This window comes from Grus americana, chromosome 2 (genome assembly GCF_028858705.1).
Source record: "Grus americana isolate bGruAme1 chromosome 2, bGruAme1.mat, whole genome shotgun sequence".
Taxonomy (NCBI): Eukaryota; Metazoa; Chordata; class Aves; order Gruiformes; family Gruidae; genus Grus; species Grus americana.
In genome coordinates this window covers 162,648,042-162,662,169 of record NC_072853.1, presented here as the reverse complement: position 1 = coordinate 162,662,169, position 14,128 = coordinate 162,648,042, and the positions used below count along the sequence as shown (strand labels likewise).

General features: G+C 39.7%; 1 protein-coding gene across 2 annotated transcripts in view; it reads left to right on the top strand.

Moving 5' to 3' along the window:
- The window catches only part of LOC129202889 (sodium channel protein type 5 subunit alpha-like), a 216,745-nt gene extending 206,387 nt beyond the window's left edge, over positions 1-10,358 (top strand). Inside the window, exons 23-27 of one of the 2 annotated variants that reach the window (XM_054816497.1) lie at positions 3,166-3,219; positions 4,819-4,956; positions 5,688-5,792; positions 6,271-6,541; positions 8,266-10,358. In XM_054816497.1, coding sequence (XP_054672472.1) covers positions 3,166-3,219; positions 4,819-4,956; positions 5,688-5,792; positions 6,271-6,541; positions 8,266-9,500 — 1,803 coding nt within the window. In that variant the 3' untranslated portion in view covers positions 9,501-10,358. Of the gene's footprint in view, positions 1-3,165; positions 3,220-4,818; positions 4,961-5,687; positions 5,793-6,270; positions 6,542-8,265 lie in introns of both variants that reach the window. The other variant, XM_054816498.1, reaches the window with a different exon arrangement.
- The last annotated feature ends 3,770 nt before the right edge of the window (positions 10,359-14,128 follow it).

Below are 14,128 nucleotides of genomic sequence, written 5' to 3'. Positions count from 1 at the left end.
TGGCTTGCTTGGAAAAGTTCTCCTTTGACAAGAACAGACTTACATCTAATATGTCCTACAACTCTTTGTCACTCTGGGACACAGATAAGGAATGGGAAGATAACAGAAGCACTCCTAGACCAGTACAGCAATCAGGAGCTGTAGAGTTAAATCAACCCCTCATGCCAGGTTCAAAGTCACAACGGAGCTCATAAATCAGCTACAAAATGGTCATGAGACAGCAGCGTGTGTCTAAAGTTACTGAGTTACACGATGTCTTGCACTTCTGTAAACTGTAACACTAGATTTTACTTTCACTGTGGATGCAAAATGTGCAAAGGAAAATATCAGCGTGCTTCTGAACAAACCATAAATTTGTGTGCCAGGGTAGATTTCTCCATGATCAGGAGTAAGTCCAAAGATCAGGAGTAAGCGGTATTTCCACGAGGAATTACTGGTGGAAGTTCGAGGGGAGCAGAGGCAGTGCCCTCAGAGCCCGCATAGCCCAGCGCAGTGCAGACCTCTGGGGTGCTCTGGTGGGTCCAATGCTCGGTGGTGTCTTAACGCAAAATAAATATAAAACAAATGTTTGGTATAAATTTGCTGCTGTGATGAAATTGAACAAACTGAAAAATTCAGCAGAAAAGCCAGGAGATAGTGGAGCTGGCATAGCCAACTGAAATACGTGTGGTTTGGCTGTACTGTTGGTGGCTCTGTTTTAGCTTTAGGAAGTTTCTCTCACCAATAGTAATACTTAAAGAAGCATTTCAGAAATGTGAAGGCCAGTAGTTCTGCTGCCAACAACAGCCATTTTTATGCACTATTGCTGTCCTTTTCTCAAAAAAAAAAAAAAAAATCCCCCTCGCAGATTTAAAGGCGTGTTTTATTTTAAGGCACCATTTGGTTATACAATAAATGGTTTGAGGGCAGCTAGTGCCATCCCACCTATCCTCCTCCCCACTAATTTACTGCATTGCAGCTCTAACCACCAGTCAAATAACAAAATGTAATCCCATCCCAAGATGAGTTTATCGGTAGATAATCTCATCACATGACAGTTTCAGTAGAAAATGGTGTTTCTCTGGATAGCTTCCAGGCAGGATAATATCATAAACACTGCCATGAAGATTTTGTCACTTCCTTATCCAGAGTGTAAGTGGTTACTAATTCCAGATAAATAATTTCTTTCCCCAGTGTTATATTTCTTTCATTCTCAGTATCTTTTACCCTCTGCAGATGAAGTGTCTAGGGAAGCTTTCCAGAAGCCCTGTGGATTTTTAATTCTCTTACTTCTGGACAACTGGGAAAACCAGAAAATCACAGTACTTCATTCTCTTAATATTTATTTTTGTCAGCTCACTTCATCATCTGTTATCACTATAAACTGCTGTACCTTGCAGTAGAGTCTCTCGTGACTGCGGTACACATCGTGTGGTAAAATAGCTACTCAAGAGAAAATATTTCCTCCCCAGTGGGAGAAAAGTACAGGCTAAGATCATATCATTTTGTGCCACAGGGAAAGGATTTCTTGTTTCATCCTGTCCACTCTTCCTGAACGTCACTTTGAGCTGGAAGCTGCAAGCGACTATAATGACACCGGAAAATCTTTCATCAGATTAGAAAGAGAACAGCAAAAAAAGTAAAATATTAGAACAGTTAAGGAGGATCAGCATGACAGGTTCAAATAATTACTGGTTTCAATAAAACTGCTGATCATTCCTGTAAGCACTTTACATCTAAAGTGTTTTTTACACACAGTACCATGGAATAGATTTTCGAAAGGGGTCTGATTTGGGGGGTTTAATCTCTTTCAACCAGTAGATAAAAATGAATGCAACATTTCAAACATTACTTCATGTATACTTTCATGAGAAATATGGTTTACCTTTTGTACAACATTCTCCTTTGGCTCAGCAGCCTTCAGAGGGAAATAAGAAGGCAACGTTACCTCCAGGATTTAATTTAATAACAGAGAGTGTATAAGGGAGCGTTTCTAAAACTGCTGGATCTACCTAGCTCAACAAAAATGCCTGGGTTTCTCCTGGGAACCACTGACCAGATTCCTATTAGTGTTATCTGGAATTGTGTGCCTACATACCAGGAGAAAATTCAACCTAAGTGTCCGTAGGATGCAAAAAAAATTGGACATGGGTCTTTGATGCATGCTAGTGTAAATTTGATTAAATGAATAAATCTAAAAATGCCTCATCATCTGCTCACACTGATTTTAAATCCAGGGTAATTCTAAATGGGCCAGAAGTCAAATGAGAAACAGCCCCAGAGACCTAATATAAAGGCAATGTGGCTTAGGGCAGTCAGACCCAACACGAGGTACCTTTGGCATCAGGCTGTGTCTAATGAGAGGCGTATATTGAGAGCAAAGAGCCAGGGTTTTGCTACAGAATAGTAAAAATCACTTCTACGTGTTTCTCCTAGGAGCGTTGTCATTGCCCTTTCTCCATTGCAGGTTCCAGTAACAGACACTGAATTCTCTGGAATCCTTCCTTGTTTAAACAATTTTTTTAAAAAAAATATTTAAAACCCCTGATAAAAAAAAAAAAAAAATCTGAACAGTATAGCAAATTGAGTTTCCAGGGCCAGGCTCACATCAGGTGTTGATTGCCTTTGCTCCTTTCAAGTCAGCTGTGATTTATGCGACTCCCTGGGTTTTAACATTGCCTTGATTTACCCAGTTGTAACAGAGGGCAGAATCCAAGCTTCAGTGGGATCCTACAATGTAGTCACTGCCCATCAGGCTGAACAAGGAATATGGATGGGATCCATCTCACCTGGTCCGAGATTTGTGCAGGACAGCACTCTGAGTTGTCCTGCGTAGCCGTATCTCTTCATTACTTGAAATACTTAAGGTCAAAACTTCCAAAGATTCAATTGCCATGTTTTCTCGCCTTTTAAAAATACCTTTTAAAAACATCTGGTTTATCCCTGCTAGTGCAGCAAATCAAAAAGCATGAGTGAGAGGATCCAGGAGAAAACCATTATGGAAGGATTTTAAATATCTAAATGAACATAAACTCATGGATAGAATTCCTTTAAAGAAAAGACAATTTGTTAACTGTGAAGAACATGCTCAACATTGCATTTTGAAAACTCATCGCAGAGATGATATCATTTCAAGATATGCTTATTTAATATGCTTAATTATGTATTTTGTGGGGTTTTTTTCAGGCCACATTTAAAGGTTGGATGGATATTATGTATGCAGCAGTGGATTCACGAGAGGTATGTCACTATGAGGAAATGAATCATTTCCTTTTCCATTGACTTTTGTAGCATTCATGGTGTTTAACAACAACAAAATACATGCAGGTTGCCAGTCCCTGTATTACTCTGGTTGAGACAGCTGCAGACCTTCAATTTTGCAGCTGCTGCTGAAGCATCATGACCCTGAGATTAAAACTAATGTAGCCCTGAGTTCTACACAACTGATTTATTTATTCGTACTGCAAAACTCCCAGCACAGTCAGGCACCTCCAGAGTGAGATAGAATCTACCAAAAAACTAAATTTTCCTTTCTATTTCTTCCACTCTCCCTGTTGACTGCCATATTTTCCAAGGATCTGACTTCTGATAATAGAACGCCTTTAAAAGCGCTGGCTTTAAATTACATTCCCCTGTAACCCACATACTCAATCCTCCCTATATCTTCACCTTGAGCAAGCGTCTTCTCTGCAACCAGCAGCTCCACTCAAGGTGGAAGGAGGAGCTCCTGGCAGGGAAAGAGGCTGGTGTGAGCTTCCAGCTCTGGCTTGAGATGTGCTGAAGCTCTGGGTGCTGGTGACTGCCCAGTTCTTACCTGCATCTTGTTCAGCTTTCAGTTTGCTTTAAAAAAAAAAAAAAAAAAAAAAAAAAAGAGAGAAGAAAAAAAATAACCAAAAAAAAAAAGGCATTTCCCTTGCTACATCATGTGTGGTTTGTTTATTTTTTGTTGAAGCACTTGTTTTCTCCTTTCCCTCTTTAATTAATATTAAAGGAACAAGATTACACTTACTGTTAATTTTTGAGGTAGCTATCTGGTACTGAGAATTTGGCAGACTGAACTGAGCAACAGGGAGTCGAATCCTAAATGGAGGAATAAGGGGTGGAAAAACCTCATGGCATCATAAGGGCAGAGAAGTACCTTTGCATAACATAGCTCATGATATATATTATGATACACACGTGTGTGTATCCTCCCTGCTCCTGAATGAAACGCACGGGTTACACACGAGAAGATACAGCATTTAGGGGAATGCAAGCTTCTGGCGTCCTGGTTAGATACCTGGAGCTGGTGGGGCAAATCTGAGCAGTTTTGCCAAATGTGATACCTGTGATTTGGGGCTATCAGAATGTGTTGCTCAGTCCTTCAGCAAGAGCTCTCATTCATTTCTACTCTTCATAAAAGAAATACTGTATTTCTAAATACACTGACTGTCCATACAGTTTTTCAGTTGCATTTAATTATACTGTGATCATACTTTTGCTTTTTCTAAGTACCATTAGTTCTTATAAGATTAGGGATAATCAGAAAATTGATTCTTTTCCCCTTCTGCGTTCAAATTGAGAACATTTTATGCGATTTCTTCTGAAGTTGCACTTTTAGAAGCAGTGTGATTGCTGTGCCAGTGTTGTGAAACGTAGCTGAAATGACTGTGGCATTGCAGATGCCAGCAGTAAACATCAAACGGAGACCGAGGAGCGCTGACTCTGCTAGTGGCAGTTACACTATTTTTCCTGTTTCATAATATTTATTGCCAATGGATAGTTTTCTTTTAACTGCATGAATATTGTGACATGTGCAGACCTGGTGTCATTTTCGCCTCTTCCCTTTTGCCTTTGCAGTGTGAGGAGCAGCCTGAATGGGAATGTAATTTATACATGTACCTGTACTTTGTGATTTTCATCATCTTCGGGTCTTTCTTCACACTGAACCTCTTCATTGGTGTCATCATTGACAATTTCAACCAACAAAAGAAAAAGATAAGTAGTGCATATGCTACACATCACCTTGTGATTGCTGCAGAGACCAGGGCAAGGGATAGATTTATAGGCAGCGGCTTTAGCCTCGAGATTGGCATTGAGAGACCAGCCACAGAAACCGTCTCGCAGGAGTTTTACAAGACCACAGTTGTAGCAGCCTCTAATCCCCCCCTAAGGTGAAAGTCCTGAAAACAGAGGCTGTATATTCCTCACAGAAAGCAGTGAAGCAGCTCCACGCAGATGGGATCTCTGGCACAAGCTCTGCCGCAGAGGCACCCACCGCCCTGGTGTCCCCCAGGCACAAACACCACCGTCCTTCAGAGCAGTGCAACCTGTTCTCCTCAACCCACCTCCCCCCTGCCCCAGGGTGCAGCCAGGGTCAGGCAGGAGCAGCCTGTCCCGAGAGCTGTGTTTCTCACTGCTTTGTAGGCTCTAAACAAAGGGCTGAGGTTCTTCTACTTCCCCTTCTCGCCCTGGACCTACCTTGAGTGCAGACAGAATCTGAGTCTTGCTCCTCCTTGGCTGCCTGCACTGCTCTGTGTCTCCTGCCCTTCGCCACCATGCAATAAGCAGCTCCCAGCACTGCATCTCATCAAGCCCTTCTTAGATATTTTGGTGAAAGCTACATGAAAAGGAAAATAAGAAAATAGAAAAGGATGCAGCCTTGAACTTCAGATGGAGGCAGTGGAGCTCTTTTCATCAAAAATAATAGCTTTGTTCTCGCCCTATACTTAGGTGGCCAAGACATCTTTATGACAGAAGAACAGAAAAAGTATTATAATGCAATGAAAAAGCTGGGATCTAAGAAACCTCAGAAGCCAATCCCAAGGCCACTGGTAAGAATGGCACAATTCAGCTGCATTATGTGAGCTGAATATTTATCTAATAGAATCAATGCAATTCAACTTCCCGGTGTGGGAAGGGTGATCGCTCCCAGGTGAAAGCCACTTAGTATTTACATGTTTTGATTTTGGACAGTATTTGCAAGTCCAGTGACCTGTGGTACAAAATTCGCATTGTTCTGCAATATTGACTAAAAGTCCAATTTACATATGCCAGTGGCCGCATGCCTGCATTGAACGAATTCATGGCCCCAGTCCAGGGTCTTTTTTTGTAGTTTCAAGAAGCATTAGGAGTAAATGGGTTTGAAAACTCTATCATACAACCACTCATCATCATCTTTAAGTTTATGAAGTTCCAATCAGAAGCAGTATCTTGTCTCTTTTCCTCTACTTTCTGCTCAATCAGGAGAAAATGATGTCATCATTTTGACATGGTTCAAATTTCCTAACTAAATCTCCTCCTTTCCTCCAGAACAAATACCAAGGTTTTATTTTTGATGTCGTTTCAAAACAAGCCTTTGATGTCTCCATCATGATTCTCATCTGCCTTAACATGGTTACCATGATGGTGGAAACAGATGACCAAAGCCAAGAAAAAGTGAACATACTCCATAAAATCAACATGCTTTTTGTTGCCATCTTCACTGGAGAGTGCATCATCAAAATGCTGGCTCTGAGACATTATTACTTCACCAATGGTTGGAACATATTTGACTTTGTCGTCGTGATTCTGTCTATTGTAGGTAGGTGAACCGGGATTTTCACCCAAACTCCAAAGTTTAAAAAGCAGACGTAAAATTAATTAGGCAAAGTTAAAGGCTTTGTGTAATAATATACACTTTCAACTCAGAGAATTGAATCCTAAGCATATTTTTAAATATGTAATTATAATATAACATAATACTGCCTAACAATAACTTGTGTGATCAGCAAAATGATGAGGTTTATCATACCACAGTATTGGTTTCAATGTACACTTAATGGTTCATGGTATTAAAACCTGGTCCAGAACTGGCAAAATACACTTAACTTCGATTCTGCATAACAGCCAAAGACAGGGAAGTAAAATAGCCACATGAAAAGGGCACATGTGGATTGCTATTATTTTGCTATTTCCTTTTTATTACAATGGTTTGAAATAGTCCTTCAGGGCAGGTTTGGGCAGGTGCAGTGAGTCTGGTTGTTCTCAGCCCCGCTATCACTAGAGCTCCACACTCTCATATATGAAACAGAAAGACACAGTTTTACTGTTTATTTGTGCCTTTTGCTGTTCTGCAGCCCCAACCAGAGATCATATGCTAGGTGCTACAGAAGTGCAGGTCAAACGTGAATCTGAAATCCTGCCAAAAGACTTTTCATTGAAGTTGGGAATACAGTAGCAACTGGAAGATGATCAACTAACCCAGTGAGCAGAAGGAACTCAAACATTCGGTTCTTCCAAAAAAGATTTCATTTTGAAGGAGGGAATGAAAAAGTGTCATGTTAGGAAAACAGAGCCATCTTCTCATTGACTAATGCTCCTGTTGCTCTCTGGTGGACTGGGGAACCTGTAAGACCCCAATGAAGGAGATCTCTGGTGCCCAGATAGCAGCCTGTGCTTTGGAGGCCTTGGACCACCTGGATTTCACAGATTTGGGTCACCCAGGGAGCATCATTACCATGCAGCTCTCATCAGAGCCTTGATGCTGGATGCTCTGGATATGCCCACAGCAGCTGGTTAACCAGAGCTGTCACAGTCATAGTGCTGCGCCGTGATCAACCAGGTCGTTTCAGCGTCAGAGGACTTGGGCCAGGCTGAGCTGGGAGACATGAGCTCGGCACGGCTCAGTGCAGTCAGGGACTGTTGGCATTAGACGACCTGGACCAAGCTGCTCTCTTTCTGCAGGAAGAGTTTAGCTACAGGGATACAGGCTCGTTTCCTTGCTACTACAATCTCAGCCCTTAGTTCCCCCTCAGCGTGTCAGGGAAACTGGAAAAATTAATAAGCAAACTAACAACCAAGTGGATTTCCAGTAGAAATCTGCACCGTTCTGGCAGTGGCTCAGAAAAACACGCCCAGCACACCAGCATTTCAGTGCTGACTCGCTAACATTTTACAGACAAAAATAATGTCATATCAGAAAAATTCTGACTAGCTGCACTCAGGATACATTTCTCAGGTGGGTCATGGCCAAAAGCTGCAGATATCTGTGTCCTATCTGAGTTGAATCTGGTTTCTCATTCCCAATAGACAAGCTTTCCCTTAATAAAACTGCTGCTACCATTGACACCTTTGCTCATAGTCTCAACAAAGTCTGCACGGATTAAATGGGCATGAAAACACTAACGACAATGCCATTCCCTTTACATTGGGTCTTCCAATCTGGGAAACTTTTCATTGATTTTGTCCATAGTCCTGACTGATTGCTTTAAAGGGAAACCTGGGATTATTTCCCATGTACTAACTTGCTGTTTGTCTCTTTTCAAGGCACCGTACTTTCTGACATCATCCAGAAATATTTCTTCTCTCCCACACTCTTCAGAGTCATTCGCTTGGCTCGGATTGGCCGGATCTTAAGACTCATCCGGGGAGCCAAAGGAATTCGAACTCTGCTTTTTGCCTTAATGATGTCCCTACCTGCTCTGTTCAACATTGGTCTCCTGCTTTTTCTGGTCATGTTCATTTATGCCATTTTTGGCATGGCTAACTTTGCCTATGTTAAGAAGGAGCATGGGATTGATGACATGTTCAACTTCCAAACCTTTGCTAACAGCATGCTCTGTCTCTTTCAAATCACAACGTCAGCTGGCTGGGATGGTCTTCTCAACCCTATTTTAAACACCGGACCACCGTATTGCGACCCAAACCTTCCGAATGCAAATGGTTCCAAGGGAGACTGCGGAAGCCCTGCCGTAGGGATTTTATTCTTTGTTACTTATATCATTATATCATTTCTCATTGTTGTAAACATGTATATAGCCATTATTTTAGAGAACTTCAGTGTAGCCACTGAGGAAAGTACAGAGCCTCTAAGCGAGGATGATTTTGATATGTTCTATGAAATCTGGGAGAAGTTTGACCCTGAAGCCACTCAGTTTATTGAGTATTCTGCACTTTCAGACTTTGCAGACGCGCTGTCAGAACCTTTGCGCATAGCGAAACCAAACAAAATCAAACTCATAGCAATGGACCTGCCCATGGTCAGTGGAGATAGGATCCATTGCTTAGATATTTTGTTTGCTTTTACAAAAAGGGTGCTAGGAGAATCTGGAGAGATGGATGCCCTTAAAATACAGATGGAAGAAAAGTTCATGGCGGCAAATCCGTCTAAGATCTCTTATGAGCCGATTACAACAACTCTCAGGCGGAAACAAGAAGAGGTCTCTGCCATCATCATCCAGCGGGCCTACAGGAGACATTTGTTTCGGCGCTCCATGAAGCAGGCATCCTACTTGTACCGGCACAGAACTTTTGACGGCAGCATCCTCGAGGATGATGCACCCGAGAAGGAGGGTCTTATTGCGTTCATGATGAACGAAAACTACGGCAGGCCAATAGACAAATCAGAAACTCTGTCCTCCACATCTTTCCCTCCATCCTACGACAGCGTCACCAGAGGTACGAGTGATAATCTCCAGCTGAAGATGACAGACTCGAGCAAAAGCGATGAGGCTATAGATTGTCTTCTCTCACCGGACAAGGATAAAGAATCAATTGTTTAAATGTTTGTTTAGAATGCTTTAAAATATTGTTTACAGAATGTAATGCTGTAACTACACAATGATTGAAGCAGCCTTCTTACTAAAAATTAGTTGCAAAAGAAACAATGGAGGTTTTACCCTTAACTACAGGAGTCTAATAAGTCATATAACCTTTGACCCTGCTCTTTTTGACTTGGCTCAATATTTATATTTATATATGCACAGGAAGAATCTTTGCAGGGTCATAGCTGTTATATCAATGGTGTGAATAAGAATATGCTAGACTGTAAAACAGTAAACACAGTGTATATCTATCCACAGATAAAGCCTGGCTGTATACATTCATTTAAGGTCTTACTCATATTAGTGTGTTTACTTATGGCGATGTATGACCTTGCATTCTAAAAAGAAAAAAAAAAATATCACAGCTGCTGTAGCAAAATGTAACACTTACTGTATATGTTGTGAATGGTCTTTCATAAATTTATTATATTTGATATTTTTTTACTTAAAAAAAAAAAGTCTCTTTTTCCATGGAGATTAATGATCCTTACACTCTTCATGATGAACTCTGAGTCAAGGTAATAGGAACTTGCGGGATCCCCATCGTTTGAAGAGGAAAGTTGTTGCAAAGTAAACCATCAAGTTAGCAACATTTTAATTGTTTATTACACTAAGTCCTCCCTCTTGGGACTTGCAACTGCTCATCAGCAGAAATACAAAAAAACCCAAAACAAAACAAAAAAAAACCCGACAGAGAAGGAAATGATGTCAAAATAATGAGAGAAATGGCTTGTTCTATCCTTCAGGAAACTAGACAGTAATGGATTCTGTTTGTAAAACTGTTAATAAAAGCACTAATTTTTTAGTATGTTTCAAGAATCTGCTTTGAATACCGCAATCAAACTCGCCATAGAAGTAGTGCATCACGTTTGTGTGTAGTGCTCCAAAGCACCATCTACGCTGGCAAAGTTTCTGTTAAGGTAGTGGGATAGGTTACGTTTTCCCCAGGAACACTGAGCTAAGCAGCCTTACTGGAAACCCTGTGCATCAAAATTAATATTAATAATAATAATAATAAAAAAATGCCAATTGGACCATGCAGAACAGCTGCAACAGTGTGATCAAGAAGGTGGGAGGGGAATTGCCTCTGGATCTGTACATAAATTTTGAGGTTTTGAATCCTTTCTACTTAGTGTCCATCTTTCATTTTCTCCGATGGTACAGTTAGATCACTAGGGAAGGACAAGAAATACAGGAAACAATGAAAAGAATCTACTAGAAAATAGATATATCCTCATTCCTGTAGGCAAAGTAATATTTACAGTTGATGTGTCCATCAGCTTCAGGCCAAAGAAATGACAATGGGGTGAAAGGTGGATGTGTGGCTGTAGAAAAGTATTAGAGGTTTTACGTGCTAACATATAGATTATTATTTATTATTAAACTTGCAGCCTCAAGAGAATGTGAGAAAGTATTTATGGAATATAGAGACAAGTCCACCATTACAAACTTTCTTTCTTTTTCACCTTCAGACTGATTGTACTTGGGTTTGGTTGGACTTCATGGAAAATCTTGAGATTTCTGTAATGAGCCATTGCACTTTAAGGAAGAGTAATTGCGCTTTTCATCTTGGAGAAGCAAAGATATCAAGAATGTATTTAAGGTGTATTGTCATTGACATTTAGTTACATCCCAGGTTGTAAAGGAGTCAAAATCCACACGGGGTTGGCAACAAGAATTAAAGTGACATGTTGCAGTCAAGTTTATCTATGGCCACTGTTATCTGTCCTCTAAACAAGTCAGAATATGTAAAGACAACATGTCAAGAGGATGCTGATGTGTCTGTGTAAATATGGGCTAATATATTCTCTCCATTCATTGAGAGGTGTCTCAGGCATTCATTTGAGAGTGGTCTATCGTTTAATTCAGAGGATTTGCCATCAGGATTCCTGGGGTCTATTCCTGATTCTTACTACATGATTTTTAGGCAAATAATTTAACCTATCTGTGCCTCAGTTTACCCATCTGTAAAATGGGGATAATAATACTTACCTACCTCACGGGGGTGTTGTAAGACTTTCTGGTTGCAAAGTGCTATAAGGGAATGAAACATACTATATAAGTATTATTATAATCATGCTCTCTTGCCCTTTTAACCCCATGTCTATGGTGTATTACATAGGGCTGTTCCTCTCGGGATTTTGTTGCCTTTAAATCTTGTATGTAATTAGATTCTAACTTAAGGGAACTACTCTTCGTTCCTTAAAGTGAAAACACTCTTTATTCTTTCCTCCATCCCCACCCCTAACCCCCCCAAAAAACAAAATTGCTCAAGGCTTCTCAAATTAGAGAAACTTTATACAGATTCCCTGTGTATTTATGCTGTAATGTTATTCTGACTGTACATATCACCCAGAAAGAGTATGCGATTTTTATATTTATATGCATATATATATACACACATACGTATATCTATACATATATATGTATCTTGTGAGTTTATAGAGTGGCCGACACTCAGAGGACACAACTTGCTGATTAAAATGTTTTCTTCTCAATGGGATTTATCGATCATTAGCAACGAGCTGCTGCCTATAATGAAACTGTTTAATTAGAAAATAGTACATTCATTACTTGCTGAACAAGCATTTATTGGCTGACAACTGGTAAAATTATTTTCTTTTCAAAGCTTTAGAATAAAAAGAAGAGGGAAAAATACTAAGAGAAAGGAGTATTTCTTATGTGATTTTTTTCACATACAATACAAACTGTTTAAAACCCAAGGAAAAAGCCAGCCTGCACTCAGCAGTGCAATGTTGGTCATGCTGTTTTAAAAATATTGTAATTATTTGCCAACTTATATTAGAAAATATTCAACTGATATTAAGAGTCAGGCCCAGTAATGAACGGGATGTAATGGGACGATTAGCTGGTCACTGATTATATTAGAGAAGAGCTCTTCCTCTGGTCATTTCACCCTTACGTTGAATGTTTTATTGTCATTGCTGTGAGACCCTATAGTACTGATGCAGTCACAAATAGTTCTATCCTCTACTCAAAACACGCAAAAAAAAAAAAAATCTTAATAAAAAAAATTTGAAAGAGGGTCTTAACTATAGATGTTTACAGTTCAACTTTCTAAAACTGAATTGTAAATTACTTTCAAAACCTTTGTAACTGGAAGGTTGGTTTTCTATTGGGTTTTCTATTGTTTTGTGGCACATTTCCTTAGAGCTGAAGAGGGAATGGTATCTTTGTACGGTATGCAGAACTCCCCTCAAAAACTTCAAGTAACCTCACTTGCAGATCTTTATTAATGGAGATGCCGATCCGAATCTAGCAATGCTACAACCTCCCGGTGCAGTGATTTAGTTAAAGACACTGACTCAATAGTTGGCCCACACTGTCTATAAGCATGGTGAGTGCTACCATTTTTTCTGTTGATTTGTTCAATAAAGGCTACCATATGAATCACTCAAGCTATGAAAAGAGCAAGGAAAATATCAGCCAATATCGTAGGACATATTAAGCTGTTTGTACCTGGAAAAATTCAAGTTTATTATGTTTCTTAATTAAATAAATAAGGATAAGAAATATTTCCTGTGCCCCCTTTTTTTTTTTTTTGTTTCGTTTTGTTATTTTATCAACATTTATGTTATTATTTCTCTGACTCTTTTTCAGCATATTTGTTTGGGAAATGCATGGCGACTTTTGTTAGAAGGTTTGCCAATGAAAACTCCTTCAGTTCATCTTGCGTTGTAAGGCTTATTACAGGGCATTAAAGGTTTGAGCCAAAGCTTGCTGAAATCGATGACAAATTTCTGGGTACTTCAGATGAATTTGAGGCAGACCTGAAAGCTTCTCTTCAAAGAGAGTAATTATAGGATGAGCCCAGCATTGATATTTCATCCAGTCCTGCCCAGTGGAATTAGCTGGAGAAGGAAAGCATTTATTGGAAACATGGGATCCCACCTAGAGATTTTATATATATATATGAGATTTTCTTAATGGTAATGTGGATGTCTTTCCAGTCTAATTACATTGTTTTACATTTTAGTTATTATTACATTAGTTATATGTTAAAATTTGTACTAAGCAAAGAGTAACATCCTTCCCAATGCATGCATGCCTTAATCCTGGAAGGAGCTTCCGAAGGGACACCGACGACCCTTAGCTGTTATCAGCATTGATTGAATCAGCCTTATCTTCACCCAGGCTAGCACCGATTTGGTCACCCTCTTTCAGTGTTCTGATTTCTATTTAAACGTGGCAGGTTCCTAATCATATTAAAACAGAACAAAATTGAGATGATTTAAACTGCAATGAAATAGTCCACTCAGTCCTTTGAATTAGTTTAATAAAATCAGTTTATAATAATGTTTTACATTAACCTGGGGCAGTCTGACTTCTGGAAAAGACTTTTTTTTTTTTTTTAAATAAGCACTTGCTAAAATGTGTCATATAATAATATGACTTCTGAGTAACTGTGTGCATAGAATAAATCTGCCTGAAAAAAAGTCAGCAAGATACTTTTGGTTACAAGGAACAGTTTGTTGAAATGAGAACTCACCGTGGAGATATGTCAGGATAGTTAAGGAAATTCCCGGTTAGAATTTGTGGTCAAAATTCCCATGGGAAGGAAAATC